Here is a 15,746-nt window from a genome sequence, read left to right on the forward strand (position 1 = left end):
CCCCTTTTTCTGACCTATAAATTTGCAATGCAAAGGACTGGTGTTTGGTTTTTTATTTTTTTTTTTTATTTTTAATGTTAATATATATTAAATATATTTACTAGGCTGTCCATCATTGTTTCAGATAATGTCAGGATTAAATGGAGCTTTTTCGTGTTGTGGGTTAAATTATTATACTTTCCTCTTTCTTATGATGCAGGATAGACTTTTTTTTTTTTTTTAAAGCATTTTCATTGGCAAGTAAATTTATATTTTTTGTTGTCTTGCTTGTTTCAGGCATCAAGGTTACGTGAAGAAGCCCACAACATGGGAAGCATTCACATGTCTGAAATTTGTACAGAGTTGAAAAATTTAAGGTCTTTAGTTCGAGTATGTGAAATTCAAGCAACTTTGCGTGAGCAAAGGTGTGTAATCATTTTTTCCCTCTGTACTTAATGTATGTATTACATCATAATATATAGGTTTTTTTTTTTATTCTACTGGTGAATACATTCATTTTTTTTTTTTTTTTGTGCTGTAAATCTGTTTAAATTTTTTTAAATCATTGTGTGAACTGTGTCAGCTGGCATTGTTCCTGTTGGCTACAGTCTAAATAGAAATCAAAGACTGCTTTTTAACCAGTATGATCCATCAGTTTTTAGTATTCCTGAATCTGTGTTCACATACAATTTAAGCCACTGACCGAGCAGAAACCGTACTGTGCCTGTACGCATCTATTCTGCTGTTAAATTTTAACCACGTGCCACAGAAACCTCCTGGGTCCTTGAACGGTATGGAAGATGCAGATTATGCTGGGCACCCCATACAGAACTTTAGGGATGCCTTAGTGGCCTGTGCAGGTAGACCCGCTTTTCATTGTGGCACCAACTTAAACGGGCCTGTATTTATTGTTGTTCAGGATTTATATAGCGCAGCGCTTTACAACTTGTTTGTTTGTGTAGCGCTTTACAACTTGAGGGCAGACAGTACATATACAATGTAATTCAATACAGGAGGTACGAGAGGGTCCTGCATTTGCTTATATTTGTTTATCCCATTATTCAGTGGCATGTGCTCAATTTAACAAAATAAGTGGTTTATATCGCAATGCTGGTTTTATATCTTTTTAGATTCAGGTCCACATTTATGGGGGTTTCCACACTATGAATGAATGTGCAAATATTTGGCCCATTCATCTTTGGTCCATTTTGTGAAAATTAGTTTTTGAATCCTCAAAAAAAAAAAAAATTAAGACTTGGGCATATAAAACAACGCACAATGAAGTGACATAGATAAGTCATGGTAGCAGATTTAGAGAAGGTTCACAACCGCACCTGCTACTGTATATATTGGCCATTTTGGTAAAGCATGAAAACCTATTTGAATCTGCTATATAAGAAAACGATTCTACACTTAGTGGGGCAGCTTTACTAAATCCCCGTCCGTATACACGGACCAAAATCAGCCAATGCAGTAGAAACCAGCAGACTTTCAGCCCGTGTACACAGCTACTTCTCTGACGGAAGCCAAACTCATCACTGGCATCTGTCAAACCAGCAGCCAATCTGCGTTTTATCAGTGCTTGCGAGCACTGACTGGTGTGTTCTGGCCAGTGGGCGGTCCCCCGGTCAGAACACAATAGCACAGCGAGGAGATCTTTGTTCGAACATCGCATTGCTTATCCCACTGGGTTGAAAAAAACAACGTTTTTACCAGGCATTAGAGTTGGGAAACTTCACTCTATAAATTCAGTGAAAATTTACTTCCAATTATCTATGTGAAAAGCAAATTTCTTTAACTTGCACATGGCAGCGTATTCAAAGTAAATGCAGATTCTTGCCTTTAGTGAACCCTATACATCTGCTGCCTGAATTTACTATAGCATTCTGAAAGCATCCTGAGAACACAGCCTGTGATGTCTCTAGAAAATGGGCTCATAATTTAGGAGACAGCCAGTGGATTTGGCCAATTCAGACTAAGACTTGCATGGCCATTGATGATGCTCTTTATTGAGTACACTAGTAAAGGTCTAGAAATGTGAACACCAGCTGTAAATTTTTATTTTTGCCTTGCCTGAAACTTTTGCATCACAAAAGATCTTTTCCTCTTTCCTACCACTTCAGAATGTATAAATTGTATTAGGTGTCCTAGCCAGCTAGAGCTATGATTATCAAACCAACAGAATGTAATGTGACTGAATTGCTCTCCAAACATGTCTGTACCTACATGTTTGTCAAATAAATTAAATTTTCAATTTGTCTTCAACAGTCAAAATGTTACTGAAACCCATGAGTTTTGGGGTTTCCACTACACTACTGACTTTTAACACCCACATTTTTTACTTTTATATCTAGCACATAATGTGCTTGCTGTGTATCAGTTCATTATTAAAGTAATTCTGGCATGAAAGAAATATCATTGCTGGCCACTTTTTTAAAATTCTAGTGAGCGAATACCCGCCATCTATAAAGCACTATTGATCTTTCAGTTAAAATCTGCTAATATACCAGAGGCATCTAAACAAAAGCTGTTTAATGTCTTAGACTGTGGCTGTTTTAGAAAGAGAAAATAAGCGAAGTAGAAAAGCCCGTCCTCTACATTTATGCCAGAGAGTGGAATTTTTGTTCTTTGAGTGGAGGCAGTGTGTCCATTGCGGACGTCACATGTCCCTTATTGAGTCACACCTGTAGGTCCAAAGTCAGAAAAGCTAATACCCGCTGATTAGAGACCCCTAGCGATGATGCAGAAGGGGTATGTCAGACTTTTGCAGAGAAATTCTTTTATTCCCACAAGATGGCAAGAGTCCCAATTAAAAAGTTGACCTTTACAGTTTCTCTTTAAACTAACATTTGCTTTTATACTTCCAAAGTGTTAAAATGTCTTTTCTTTTCTCTTCCAGGATACTGTTTTTGAGACAGCAAATTAAAGAACTTGAAAAACTTAAAAACCAGAATTCCTTCATGGTGTGAAGATTTTCTGTCTTGCACGTGGACTTTGGACAGTAAAGCAGAGCGAGCCCGGCCTCGACCCTTTTTTTGAGCTGCATAAGAGTACACTTTGGACCGTTGGGCCGGGCATATGGACAATTCAGGGGAGAAGCGGGCCTGGAGGGAGTCAAGGGGGACAAATGCAAGGATTTGTAAAGCCCTCGAAATGTAGATTATACTTGTAGATGTATCCTTCACGTTGTAAATATGTTTTGTAGATTGAAGCCATGGGACGCCCATGTTGTATCAGAGCTTTGACATCCAAAACTAATCAATGCTGAGGTGGTAAAAACCTAGCCTTTTTCATGTAAGCTTGTCAGCAAAATTAGCTGTTATATTTTTTTTTCTGTTTAATTTATCATTCAGAAATTTTGCTTTGTTTCCTGAAATTAGATACCAGCACCGAGCAGTCGTATCTGTGTCTAAAATATCCTCAGCCATTTTGGGCAGCGTACAAAACATTTGTGCTAGATGTCACCATCTCATCCCAGCCTTGTTTTAAGATCAGTGCTGCATTATGGTATCCCTGCTGGCATTTCCTGGAATTGTTCCTCCCAAGTAACGAGACCATTTTATTATTTTTTTTCCCCCCCATGCATCTCAATTCTTTCTCCCCTTTTATGGCACTGTTGCTATGGCACTTTTTTTCTATATATTTTTTCATTCCTCTGTACAGTAGCTTAACATTGCAGTGATTGGTCAAGAACCCACTCGTTTGTATAAATTATTGAAGTACCTCCACCTGTGATGACCGCCGATCCGCACACACGATGTGTGCTTGCAGGCACATTTCTTGCTCAGCCATGAATTTACAGAGCGTTAAAGAATAAAAAATAAAAATCCGTTTTGCCCAGCGTTAAAATATACTTCAAATGGTTGTGTGGGGGAACAGAAGACAACAAGCTAGTCACATGTGAATTGTATCTGTTGTAATAAACCTGTTTAAAGAGACTGACCAGTATTGCTTTCATTTTGTTCTACATATGAATTAAATTAAGATGTAATGTGAACTGAGGAAAAGGTGGTGAAGGGATTGTTTATTTTATTATTTTTTTTTTTTTAAATACATTAAAGTAAAGTTATCACTAAATCATGAATTTGTTCCTCTCTGATGCATTGTTTTGCTGCATTTATTAAGCTGTATGCATCTGCAAGTAGCTGGGAAAAAGTGTACTGCTTGGCTAACACTACTCAGTCTTTGGGATTAGGGGGCACTGTTACTTTTACTAGTTAGAGTTTAGCTGGCTCTGGAAGAACAGTCATCAATTTGGGTTTAGCAATAGAATAATTAAGATTTTAGTATCAAATTAATTTTCCTGTCTTCCCATGTGTTGTACTTCATTTTGGGGGGTGTTCTGCCAATATACTCTTTTGCTTTTCGCTGTACAGCCAAGTGTGTCCGTACTACTATTCTGCCCTTTCTATTACCAGATGTTACATTGTACGTCATTGTTCCTGAGGCGTTGAGGTTGGATGATAAAGACCTGCACACAGTGGCCTGAGATTTTTTAAACAATTACTGACTGCCCCATAACATATTTACCAGCTACGGGATGGCTGTCCTGTGAAGAATCGTGTGTGTGTGTGTGTATATATATATATATATATATATATATATATATATATATATATATATATATATACATGATTCTGCACTGCGGGCTGCAGAGGGGGTGTACAGCTTCTGCTGTGATTCACAGCAGAAGCCGACCTGCAGGTGCTGGATGTCCGACAGCACCTGCCAATTGTCGGTAAAACACACAGAACAGAGATCTGCCTATATGTAAACAAGGCTGATCTCTGTTCTGATGGGTGAAGGTATGAATTTTGTGTCCCTGCAAAGCAGGGACTAGAATCCATTTCTTCCCCTAGTAAAAGCACCTAACACAGTACACAAAAACACTGGCTAGGCACACAGTTAACCCTTTGATCGCCCTAAATGTTTAAACCCCTTCCCAGCCAGTGTCATTAGTACAGTGTCGGCATATTTTTAGCACTGATTATTAGTGTCACTGATTCCTGGAAAGTGTCAGTGTCCGATCTTCTGCCGTAATATTACAGTCTCACTATAAGTCATCTATTGCTGCCATTACTAGTATAAAAAAAAATCCAGAATATATCTCATAGTTCGTAGATGCTATAACTTTTTACCAAAAACTTTGTAGCATAATACATATTGGCCTGCATTTACAAAGAAGTTTGATTTTTACATCTTTTTCCCCTTGGATATGTATTATAGCAGAAAGTAATTATATATAGTTTTTTTTTTTTTTTTTTTAATTGACGGTCCTGTTTTTGGTTTATATTGCAAAAAATATAATGCAGTGGTGATCGAATACCATCAAAAGAAAGCTTTATTTGTGGGGGGCGGGGGGGGAGAGAATATATGTGGGTACAACGTTGCATGACCTTGCAGTTATATATACACACACGATCTTCAAAAGGTTTCTACACTTTAACGCTATTAAATTTAAAAAAAGTGCATTAACTTTTTGAAGACCATGTGTGTGTGCGTGTGATATATATATATATATATATATATATATATATATATATATATATATATATATATATATGTGTGTGTGTGTGTATATATGTATGTGTGTATATATATATATATATATATATATATATATATATATATATATATATATATATATACACACACACTCCTTTATTTAGGTACACCTGTTCAATTGCCTGGTAACACAAATTGCTAATCGGCCAATCACATGGCAGCAACTCAGTGCATATAGACATCATGAAGACGACTTGCTAAAGTTCAAACTGAGCCTCAGAATGGGGAAGAAAGGGGATTTATGTGACTTTGAACATGGCATGGTTGTTGAGTGGTATGCGAAAGTGTGTGTGAATGGGGCCTGTTTTATGTGCTTGTCTAGACAACATTTGCTTCCTGTGTTTCACCACTGGGTGTCAGGGTGGTATTTTTTTTTTTTTTTTACTCCATTTTTTTTGTAAACGTTTACCTTTTGCCAGTACTTTAATAAAACTTGAATAATTGACACCATTGATGATCCTCTTTTACAACTCTCCCTCTAGGAGTACCCCCGTGTGGGGGGATCTCTTTGAACTTACGTTTTTACATGTTCATATATTTTTTGAGGTACCCGGTCCCACTGGGCGGAGCGGTGATTATTATTGTAGTACCACCATTCCCCTTTAATGGTTATAGAGTTTGAATGGACTGTGGACTTCACATGCTTTTACTTAGTCTTGTTGGTGCTAGGTGAGCTGGTCTGAGTATTTCAAAAACTGCTGCTCTACTGGGATTGTCACGCACAACCATCTCCATGGTCTGAAAAAGAGAAAATCTTCAGTGAGCGCCGGTTGTGTGGTGGAAAATGCCTTATGTCAGAGGAGAATGGGAAGACTGGTTCAAGATGATAGAAAGCCACTTGTTACAACCAAAGTATGCAGAATACCATCTCTGAATGCACAACAAATCGAACCTACAATTTGCACATGCTCACCAAAATTGGACAGTACAAGATTGGAAAAACATTGCCTATTCTGATGAGTCTTGATTTTTAGCTGCCACGTGCAGATCGTAGGGTCAGAATCTGGTATAAACTACATGGATCCATCCTGCCTTGTATCAACGGTTCAGGCTGGTGATGTAATGGCGTGGGGGATATTTTCTTGGCACACTTTGGGTCCCTTAGTACCAATTGAGCATTGTTTAAACGCCACGGCCTACCTGAGTATTGTTGCTGACCATGTCCATCCCTTTATGACTACAGTGTACCCATCTTCTGATGGCTCCTTCCAACAGGATAATGCACCATGTCACAAAGCTTAAATCATCTCACCACTGGTTTCTTCACCATGACAATGAGGTCACTGTACTCCATTGGCCTCCACAGTCACCAGATCTCAATCCAATAGAGCACCTTTGGGATGTGGTAGAACGGAAGATTTGCATCATGGATGTGCAGCCGACAAATCTGCAGCAACTGTGTGATGCCATTATTGCCGTATGGACCAAAATCTCGAGGAATGTTTCCAACACCTTGTTGAATCTAGGCCACAAAGAAAAATAGCAGTTCGGAAGGCAAAAGGGGGTACTAGCAAAGTGTACCTAATAAAGTGACCTTTGGATATGAAAAGTCTACACTCCCCTGGTAAAATTCTAGGTTTCTGTGATGTAAAAAAAATGAGACAAAGATGAATCATTACAGAAATTTTTCCACCTTTAATGTGACCTGTACAACTCAATTGAAATACAAACTGAAATCTTTTAGGGGGGAAGGAATTAAAACTAAAAAAACTAAAATGTGGTTGCATAAGTGTGCATACCCTCTTATAACTGGGGATGTAGCGGTGTTCAGAATTAAGCAATCACATTCAAACTCATGTTAAATAGGAGTCTGTACACACCTGCCATAGTTTAAAATGCCTCTTATTAACCCCAAATAAAGTTCAGCTGTTCTAGTAGGTCTTTCCTGACGTTTTCTTAGTCGCATCCTACAGCAAAAGCCATGGGCCAGAGAGCTTTCAAAGCATCAGAGGGATCTCATTGTTAAAAGGTATCAGCCAGGAAAAGGGTACAAAAGAATTGCCAAGACATTAGATATACCATGGAGCTCACCAAAATTGATGAAAATATGAGAAGAAAACTGGTAAGGGGGGCTGCCAAGAGGACTACATCAACGTAAAGGAGCTGCAGGAATATCTGGCAAGTACTGGCTGAGTGGTACATGTAAGAACATTCTCCCGTATTCTTCATATGTCTGGGCTATGGGGTAGAGTGGCAAGACAGAAGCCTTTTCATATGAATAAAAGCATCCAAGTCCGGCTAAAATTTGTAAGAACACATCAGAAGTCTCCCAAAAGCATGTGGGGAAAATGTGTTATGAACTAATGAAACCAAGGTTGAACTGTTTGGCCATAATTCCAAAAGATATGTTTTGCGCAAAAACAGCACTGCACATCACCAAAAGAACACCATACCCACAGTGAAACATGGTGATGGCAGTATCATGCTTTGGGCTGTTTATCTTCAGCTGGAATAGGGGCCAAGTCAAGGTAGAGGGAATTATGAACAGTTCCAAATAGCAGTCATTATTGGCATAAAACCTTCAGGCTTCTGCTATAAAGCTGAACATGGATAGGAACTTCATCTTTCAGCATGACAATGACCCAAAGGATACATCCAAATCACCAGAAGAATAAAGTTTTGGAATGTGCCCAGGAGATGCCCACAACAATGCCCGGCCTCATGTGGAGATGGTATGCAGCCAGTTCCTAAGGGATGAAGGAATTGAATGACCACCATGCCTGCCTCACCCTAAATCCAAAAGAACACCTCTGAGACATTATGGTTAAATCCATCCGATGCCGCCAGGCTGCACCTCAGTCTGTTCAGTAGCTCAGTGATGCCCTGGTCCAGATCTGGGAGGAAATTCCCCATGACACTATCCGTCGTCTCAGGAGCATCCTCTGACGTTGTCAGACCTGCATACAAGCACATGGGGGCCATACAAACTACGGAGTACGATTTTGGGTTGCTGCAATGAAACTTCAGCAAAATGGACTAGCCTGCTGCATCATTTTTTCACTTTGATTTTCGGGGTGTCTTTGAATTCTGCCCTCTGTAGGCTGATAATTTTCATTTCCATCAAACAACGTGGCATCCTTTCATTCCGAACGCATTACCCAGTCCATAATCAGTATAGATCCAAACACATTACCCAGTCCATACCAGTATAAATATCCAGCATGAGATTTTTTCCCATTGAGATCTGATGTATTTTCAAAGTGTTCCCTTTTTTTTGAGCAGTGTATATATAATATATATACAGTACAGACCAAAAGTTTGGACACACCTTCTCATTCAAAGAGTTTGCTTTATTTTCATGACTATGAAAATTGTAGTCACACTTCAAGAGGTAGTCACATGAAATGGTCTTCCAACAGTCTTGGAGTTCCCAGAGATGCTTAGCACTTGTTGGCCCTTTTGCCTTCACTCTGCGGTCCAGCTCACCCCAAACCATCTCGATTGGGTTCAGGTCCGGCGACTGTGGAGGCCAGGTCATCTGGCACATCACTCTCCTTCTTGGTCAAATAGCCCTTACACAGCCTGGAGGTGTGTTTGGGGTCATTGTCCTGTTGAAAAAGAAATGATGGTCCAACTAAATGCAAACCGGTTGGAATAGCATGCCGCTTCAAGATCCCCAACAGTGTCATTAGCAAAGCACACCATCACACCTCCTCCTCCATGCTTCACCGTGGGAACCAGGCATGTAGAGTGCATCCGTTCACCTTTTTTGCTTCACACAAAGACACGGTGGTTAGAACCAAAGATCTCAAATTTGGACTCATCAGACCAAAGCACAGATTTCCACTGGTCTAATGTCCATTCCTTGTGTTCTTTAGCCCAAACAAGTCTCTTCTGCTTTTTGCCTTTCTTTAGCAGTGGTTTCCTAGCAGATATTCTACCACAAAGGCCTGATTCACAGTCTCCTCTTCACAGTTGTTCTAGAGATGTGTCTGCTGCTAGAACTCCGTGTGCCATTGACCTGATCTCTAATCTGAGCTGCTGTTAACCTGCGATTTCTGAGGCTGGTGACTCAGATGAACTTATCCTCCGCAGCAGAGGTGACTCTTGGTCTTCCTTTCCTGGGGCGGTCTGCATGTGAGACAGTTTCTTTGTAGCGCTTGATGGTTTTTATGACTGCACTTGGGGACACTTTCAAAGTTTTCCCAATTTTTCGGACTGACTGACCTTAATTTCTTAAAGTAATGATGGCCACTCCTTTTCCTGCACTTAGCTGCTTTTTTCTTGCCATAATACAAATTCTAACAGTCTATTCAGTAGGACTATCAGCTGTGTATCCACCTGACTTCTGCACAACACAACTGATGGTCCCAACCCCATTTATAAGGCAAGAAATCACAATTAAACCTGACAGGGCACACCTGTGAAGTGAAAACCATTTCAGGTGACTACCTCTTGAAGTGTGACTCTACAATTTTCATAGTCCTGAAAATAAAGAAAACTCTGAATGAGTAGGTGTGTCCAAACTTGGTCTGTACTGTGTGTATGTATGTGTATATATATATATATATACACACACTGAAAAGGAGGATGAATAGCCAAACTATTCAACTATTCCTCTCAGGGAATACATGTGAAGGCAATCGGTGCCCTGATTACAATGCAGCTCGAAAAGTGCCCATCAGTTATGGCAATCAGTGCTGCATATAAGTGCCACCTATCAGTGCTGCATATTAGTGCCACCTCATCAGCACACATCAGTGAAGGAGAAAATTATTTATTTACAAATTTCTGACAAAGAAAAACTTTTTTTCTCTTACGTCCTCCGACAGTCGCCGCCCAGTCATACAGTCTTCACCAATGGGTATTGACTTCCTCTCCACAGGAGTAGCTAGGCATAAGACTTGTTAGAAACAAAGCATTTACATGGACACACCCATGGGGGCTGTCCCACTGGTCCCATACCCTCGAGCAATAGCCATCCCAGCTCAGTTTGTCTTCTGCCTAGTTAAGGAGTAGATAGGCTTCCCTGTGCTGGGGCTACAGTCTCAGCCTCCTTCTATTTTATGGTTTTATTTTCTGCAAATGTAATTTTTTTTCTTTGCATTACTAGCTGTTTTGTCAGCGTTAGTCGGATCTTCGGATGAAGACGGCGTTTGCGGAGCTGGGAGTCGGACTGGTTGTCCTGGTTCTCCAGGACAGAGGGTCAGATGGAATCCCAGCCCGCCATCGAGCGTTTAGCAGGTTATGTGTTCACCCTGGCCTCGCAAACGACCCATCCCTGTCCTCAGGGATGCAGCCTGTGAGGTGGCTACCTTATCGGACACATCCACGGTTCTACCGTGTACTACTGGTGTCCTGCGTTTTTTGGCTGACGGCACTCCCCTGCCATCTGAGGGCGGGCGGTTTCCCGTTTGATATGAGGCACCCCACGCCATTGAGTACAGGTAAGTACACTCTGTGTGGGGCCTCTGTCTGGGGCTGGCAGTCCTGTGTGTCTGTGGTGTCCCCTTATGTCTGTGAATTTTGGGCTCCCTGATCCCGGTCCCTGCTGGGGTTTTTTTCTCTCACAGCCAGGGCTGTGTGGATTTTCTGGGGGTCCCTCGCCTGGGTCACTTCAGGGTGCTTGGAGGTAGACACGTGCGGCGACCGCTGCGGGGTTAAAAACCGCTGGTCTGCCATTTTAGGTGTGGGCAGCATGTCTGGCTTCACTATGGGCGCTTATACAGCATAGTATGTAGTGTATTTTGGCGCCTTGCGGCGCCATCTTGTGTGTGGCAAACGATCGTTCCGAGCACATGTCGGCGGCCATTTTACCGAAGCCTCCCATTACTTTCTATAGGCAACCATTTTTCCTTAGCCTGCAGCCTCAGTTCAGTCTCTGGCGGTGACATCACTTCCTTCTTTCACACAGGAGCGACCGACTGCGGTGGTAACACACTTGTGGGGCTCTGTTCTGCTGTCCTTTTGTCCTCCCTTGTGTACAATCTTCCTGGCTTTCAGTTTGTCCCTGTGGGGGGGTCTGTGTTTCCACAGTCATTGTAGCGGTGTGCTGCGGGGGTCCGCGGCGCACTTAAAGGGCCAGTACCTTCCAAAAGAAAAACTTTTTTTGCAATGGAATCCCAGGACAGCATATTTCCTTCAGCCTTGGTGGGGGATTCGGGTTCCTCTGAATCCTCTGCCCTGACTAATTTGTCTGCTGTAGTGGCGACTTTGGCATCCAAAATGGATGTGCTGATGACTGAACGTGCTGCTAGAAAAAGGCCTAGGATTTATTTTTCTTCTGATTCTGAATGTGACATGGTTGCTGTAGGTAGCGTACCCCTTGAAGGGTCTCGCTCTTCTCAGTCTGAGAGGGAGGCGGAGGTTGCAGGGGTGGATGATTCCCCCCCCTGGGACGTCCGAGGAATGTGCAGCTATGGATGCGCTGATTCTTGCCGTGAAAGAAACACTACATTTAGAGGATGAGACCAATCCTCCGGGCATTGTCCTCTTTTGGTACACACAGGACCCGCAAGACGGCGCAGGTTTTTCCTTGCTTCGTTTCCTCCATCCTTGGCTGCTCCGAATTCCGGACCAGTGGGTTCAGGAAATCATTCGATCAGGGTACAAGATCGAATTCCTTTCGCGACCGGCGGACAGATTCTTTCCCTCAAATCTTCATTTGACCCCAGATCGGTTGCAGGATCTTCATCAGGCGGTGCAGGATCTTCTCGCCCAGGGGGTAATCGTCCCGGTGCCACGTCGGGACAGATTTCAGGAGTTTTATTCGAATCTGTTCACTGTGCCCAGAAAGGAGGGCAAGGTGCGTCCGATTCTGGACTTAAAAGCTCTGACCTGCTTCGTGCACGTTCGGAAGTTCCGCATGGAATCGCTCCGCTCGGTGGTGGCCTCCCTGAGTCCAGGAGAATTCCTGGCCTCTATCGATCTGAAGGATGCATATCTACACATCCCCATCTTCGAGGGCCATCAGAGGTTTCTCCGCTTCGCGATCGCGGAGGACCATTATCAGTTTGTGGCGTTACCTTTCGGTCTCGCTTCGGCTCCAAGGGTCTTTACCAAAGTGTTGGCGCCTGTTCTGGGCCTGTTGCGGGCACAGGGCATTGCGGTCTTGGGATATCTGGACGATCTCCTGTTAAGATCGAGTGCCAGTCAGAGCCTGCTGTGCGATCTGTCCACTACGGTCCAGACACTCCAGGAGTTCGGATGGACCATCAACGTTCAGAAGTCGACCTTGTCTCCATCGGTTCGTCTCCCATATTTGGGAATGGTTCTGGACTCTGCTCAAGCGAAAGTGTTCTTACCGGAGGACAAGCTCCGGACCCTGCAGTCCGAGGTCAGGTCCCTCAGGGACAACGAATCCTCGTCACTCAGGACCTGTATGCGGTCCCTGGGGTTAATGGTGTCAGCCTGCGAGGCGATACCATTTGCACAGTTTCACACGCAATCTCTCCAAGCGGAGATCCTGGCCAGGTGGGACAGACTACCTCAGTCCTTGGACCTGAGAGTGTCTCTGAGTTGCCAAACCAGAATGGATCTCTTGTGGTGGCTTCAGTCCTCGGCTGTATCGGAAGGAAAATCCTTCCGGCCGTTACTATGGACGGTGATTACCACGGATTCCAGCCTGTCGGGCTGGGGTGGCGTCCTGGGCAACCTGTCTGCCCAGGGCATTTGGTCGGAGGAGGAATCCTCCCTTCCGATAAACATATTGGAATTGAGAGCGATCAGGCTGTGCCTGCTCCACTGGTCGGATGGTCTTCAGGGCTGTCCTGTAGGGGTGCAGACGGACAATGCCACTGTGGTGGCGTACATCAACCACCAAGGGGGCACCAGGAGTGCCCGGGCGGCCCAGGAAGTGACCAGCATATTCTGTCTTGGGCCGAGACTCATGTCACGGCGATATCGGCAGTTCACATTCCGGGTGTAGAGAATTGGCAGGCCGATTACCTGAGCCGCCAGACCCTGGACCAGGGGGAATGGTCCCTGCACCCGGAGGTATTTCAAATGCTGTGTGCGAAGTGGGGATCCCCGGATGTGGATCTGTTCCCGCCTCGGCTATACCACAAGGTGGAAAGGTTTGTGGCAAGAACGCGCGATCCTCTGGCAGACGCCTCGGATGCGCTGGTGGTGCCTTGGCATCAGTATCATCTGATATATGCCTTTCCTCCGATTCAGTTGTTGTCCAGGTTCCTTCGCAGGTTGGCCTCGGCACAAACACTGGTGATTCTGGTGGCGCCGGATTGGCCACGCCCGTCCTGGTACGCGGACATCGTTCACCTGGCAGTCGAGCCTCCATGGCGGCTGCCAATGCGAGAAGATCTGCTGTCTCAGGGACCGATCTTCCATCCTGCTTTACAGCCGCTGGCTTTAACGGCATGGCTGTTGAAAGCCAGGTCCTGAGAGACAGGGGTCTCTCCTCAGAGGTCATTCCTACTTTAATCAAGGCTAGAAAAGCCTCGTCTGGTAAGATTTATTACCGTACATGGAAAGCTTATTTTGCCTGGTGTAAGTCCAGGGGCTTCTCTCCTCGTTCATACTCGGTGGCGAGAGTGTTGGCTTTCCTCCAGTCTGGTGTGGACCAGCGCCTTGCGTTGGCCACGATTAAGGGCCAGGTATCTGCACTGGCTGTTCTTTTCCAGCGCCCTGTGGCGTCTAATTCTTTGATTTGCACCTTCATTCAAGGTGTGTGTCACTTGGCCCCTCCTAGAAGGGAGCCCTTACCTCCATGGGACTTGAACTTGGTTCTGTCCGTGTTACAACATTCCCCGTTTGAAAACATCAGGGAAATTTCGTTACCTCTGCTGTCTAAAAAGGTTGCCTTTCTGGTGGCGATCACTTCGGCTCGCAGAGTGTCAGAGTTGGCGGCGTTGTATTGCCACTCCCCTTACCTGGTGGTTCATAGGGATAAGGTGGTGTTGCGACCGAACCCGTCCTTTCTTCCAAAGGTGGTTTCGGATTTTCACCTTAATGAGGACATTGTTTTACCTTCACTTTGTATGAATCCTAAGGAGGTTGCCTTACATTCTTTGGATGTTGTCAGGGCGATCAGGGTTTATCTGTCGTCGACTGAATCCTTTCGGAAGTCGGATTCTCTCTTTGTCCTTCCTGAGGGACCTCGGAAGGGTATGGCTGCGTCTGCGGCGACCATTTCAAAATGGATCAGATAGACAATTGTATAGGCCTATTCATTGAAGAAACTTGTACCGCCCTTCCCTGTCAAGGCGCACTCTACCAGATCGGTGAGTGCATCCTGGGCCTTCCGGCATTAGGCCTCGGTGGTCGAGGTGTGCAAGGCGGCGACTTGGTCGTCAGTGCACACCTTTTCCAAATTCTACAAAATTGATGTTCTGGCATCAGCTGATGCCTCCTTTGGCCATAAAGTTCTCTGTGCGGCAGTACCGTAGGGGACCCTGGTTTTGTTGCGGGGTCCCTGACTGTTGGGGTTGTTGACCCCCTTGGTTATTTGCTTTCCTGGGTTGTTGCTCCTGTTGAGCTTTCTTGTTGCCCAGAAGGTTCCCTTGCTGTTCATGTAAGGTTCCTTTCTCTGATGTGGGTACTGCGTTGCATTTTCTGATGGTTGTGTTTCCCACCCCTCATGTCTACACTGCTTTGGGACATCCCCATTGGTGAAGACTGTATGAGTGGGCGGCGACTGTCGGAGGACGTAAGAGAAAACTGAGTTTTTGTAAAATCTTACCGTAAAATTCCTTTCTCTGAGTCCTCCAACAGTCGCCGCCCCCGCCCCTCTTTTGGGGTTCTTATACACTTAACTGCTTGCTACCAAACTGAGTTGGGATGGCTATTGCAGGGGGGTATTTGACCAGTGGGACAGCCCCCATGGGTATGTCTATGTAAATGCTTTGTTTCTAACAAGTCTTATGCCTAGCTACTCCTGTGGAGAGGAAGTCAATACCCATTGGTGAAGACTGTATGAGTGGGCGGCGACTGTCCGAGGACTCAGAGAAAGGAATTTTACAGTAAGATTTTACAAAAATTCATTTTTTTTCAAAATTTTTGGTATTTTTTTAGTTCGTTTTAGCAAAAAATAAAAAATCAGCGGTGTTAAATGCCACCAAAAGAAATCTCTATTTGTGTGAAGAAAATTATAAAAATTTAATTTGTGTACAGTGTTGCATGACCGCGCAATTGTCATTCAAAGTGCGACAGCACTGAAAGCTGAAAATTGGCCTGGCCAGGAAGGGGATGAAATTGCCGGTATTGAAATAGTTAAAATCCTTTTTTTTCTTCGTTTTTTTCACATT

At 43.8% G+C, this 15,746-nt stretch overlaps 1 protein-coding gene across 2 annotated transcripts in view; it reads left to right on the top strand.

Moving 5' to 3' along the window:
* Positions 1-3,917, top strand: part of WAC (WW domain containing adaptor with coiled-coil) — a 120,543-nt gene extending 116,626 nt beyond the window's left edge. For both annotated transcript variants that reach the window (XM_082259695.1, XM_082259694.1), the window contains 2 exons: positions 277-404; positions 2,879-3,917. In XM_082259695.1, the coding sequence (XP_082115821.1) occupies positions 277-404; positions 2,879-2,948 (198 nt within the window). In that variant the 3' untranslated portion in view covers positions 2,949-3,917. The remainder of the gene's footprint in view (positions 1-276; positions 405-2,878) is intronic.
* Positions 3,918-15,746: the final 11,829 nt, after the last annotated feature.

This window comes from Pelophylax lessonae, assembly GCF_965119305.1.
Source record: "Pelophylax lessonae genome assembly, chromosome: 5".
NCBI classification, from domain to species: domain Eukaryota; kingdom Metazoa; phylum Chordata; class Amphibia; order Anura; family Ranidae; genus Pelophylax; species Pelophylax lessonae.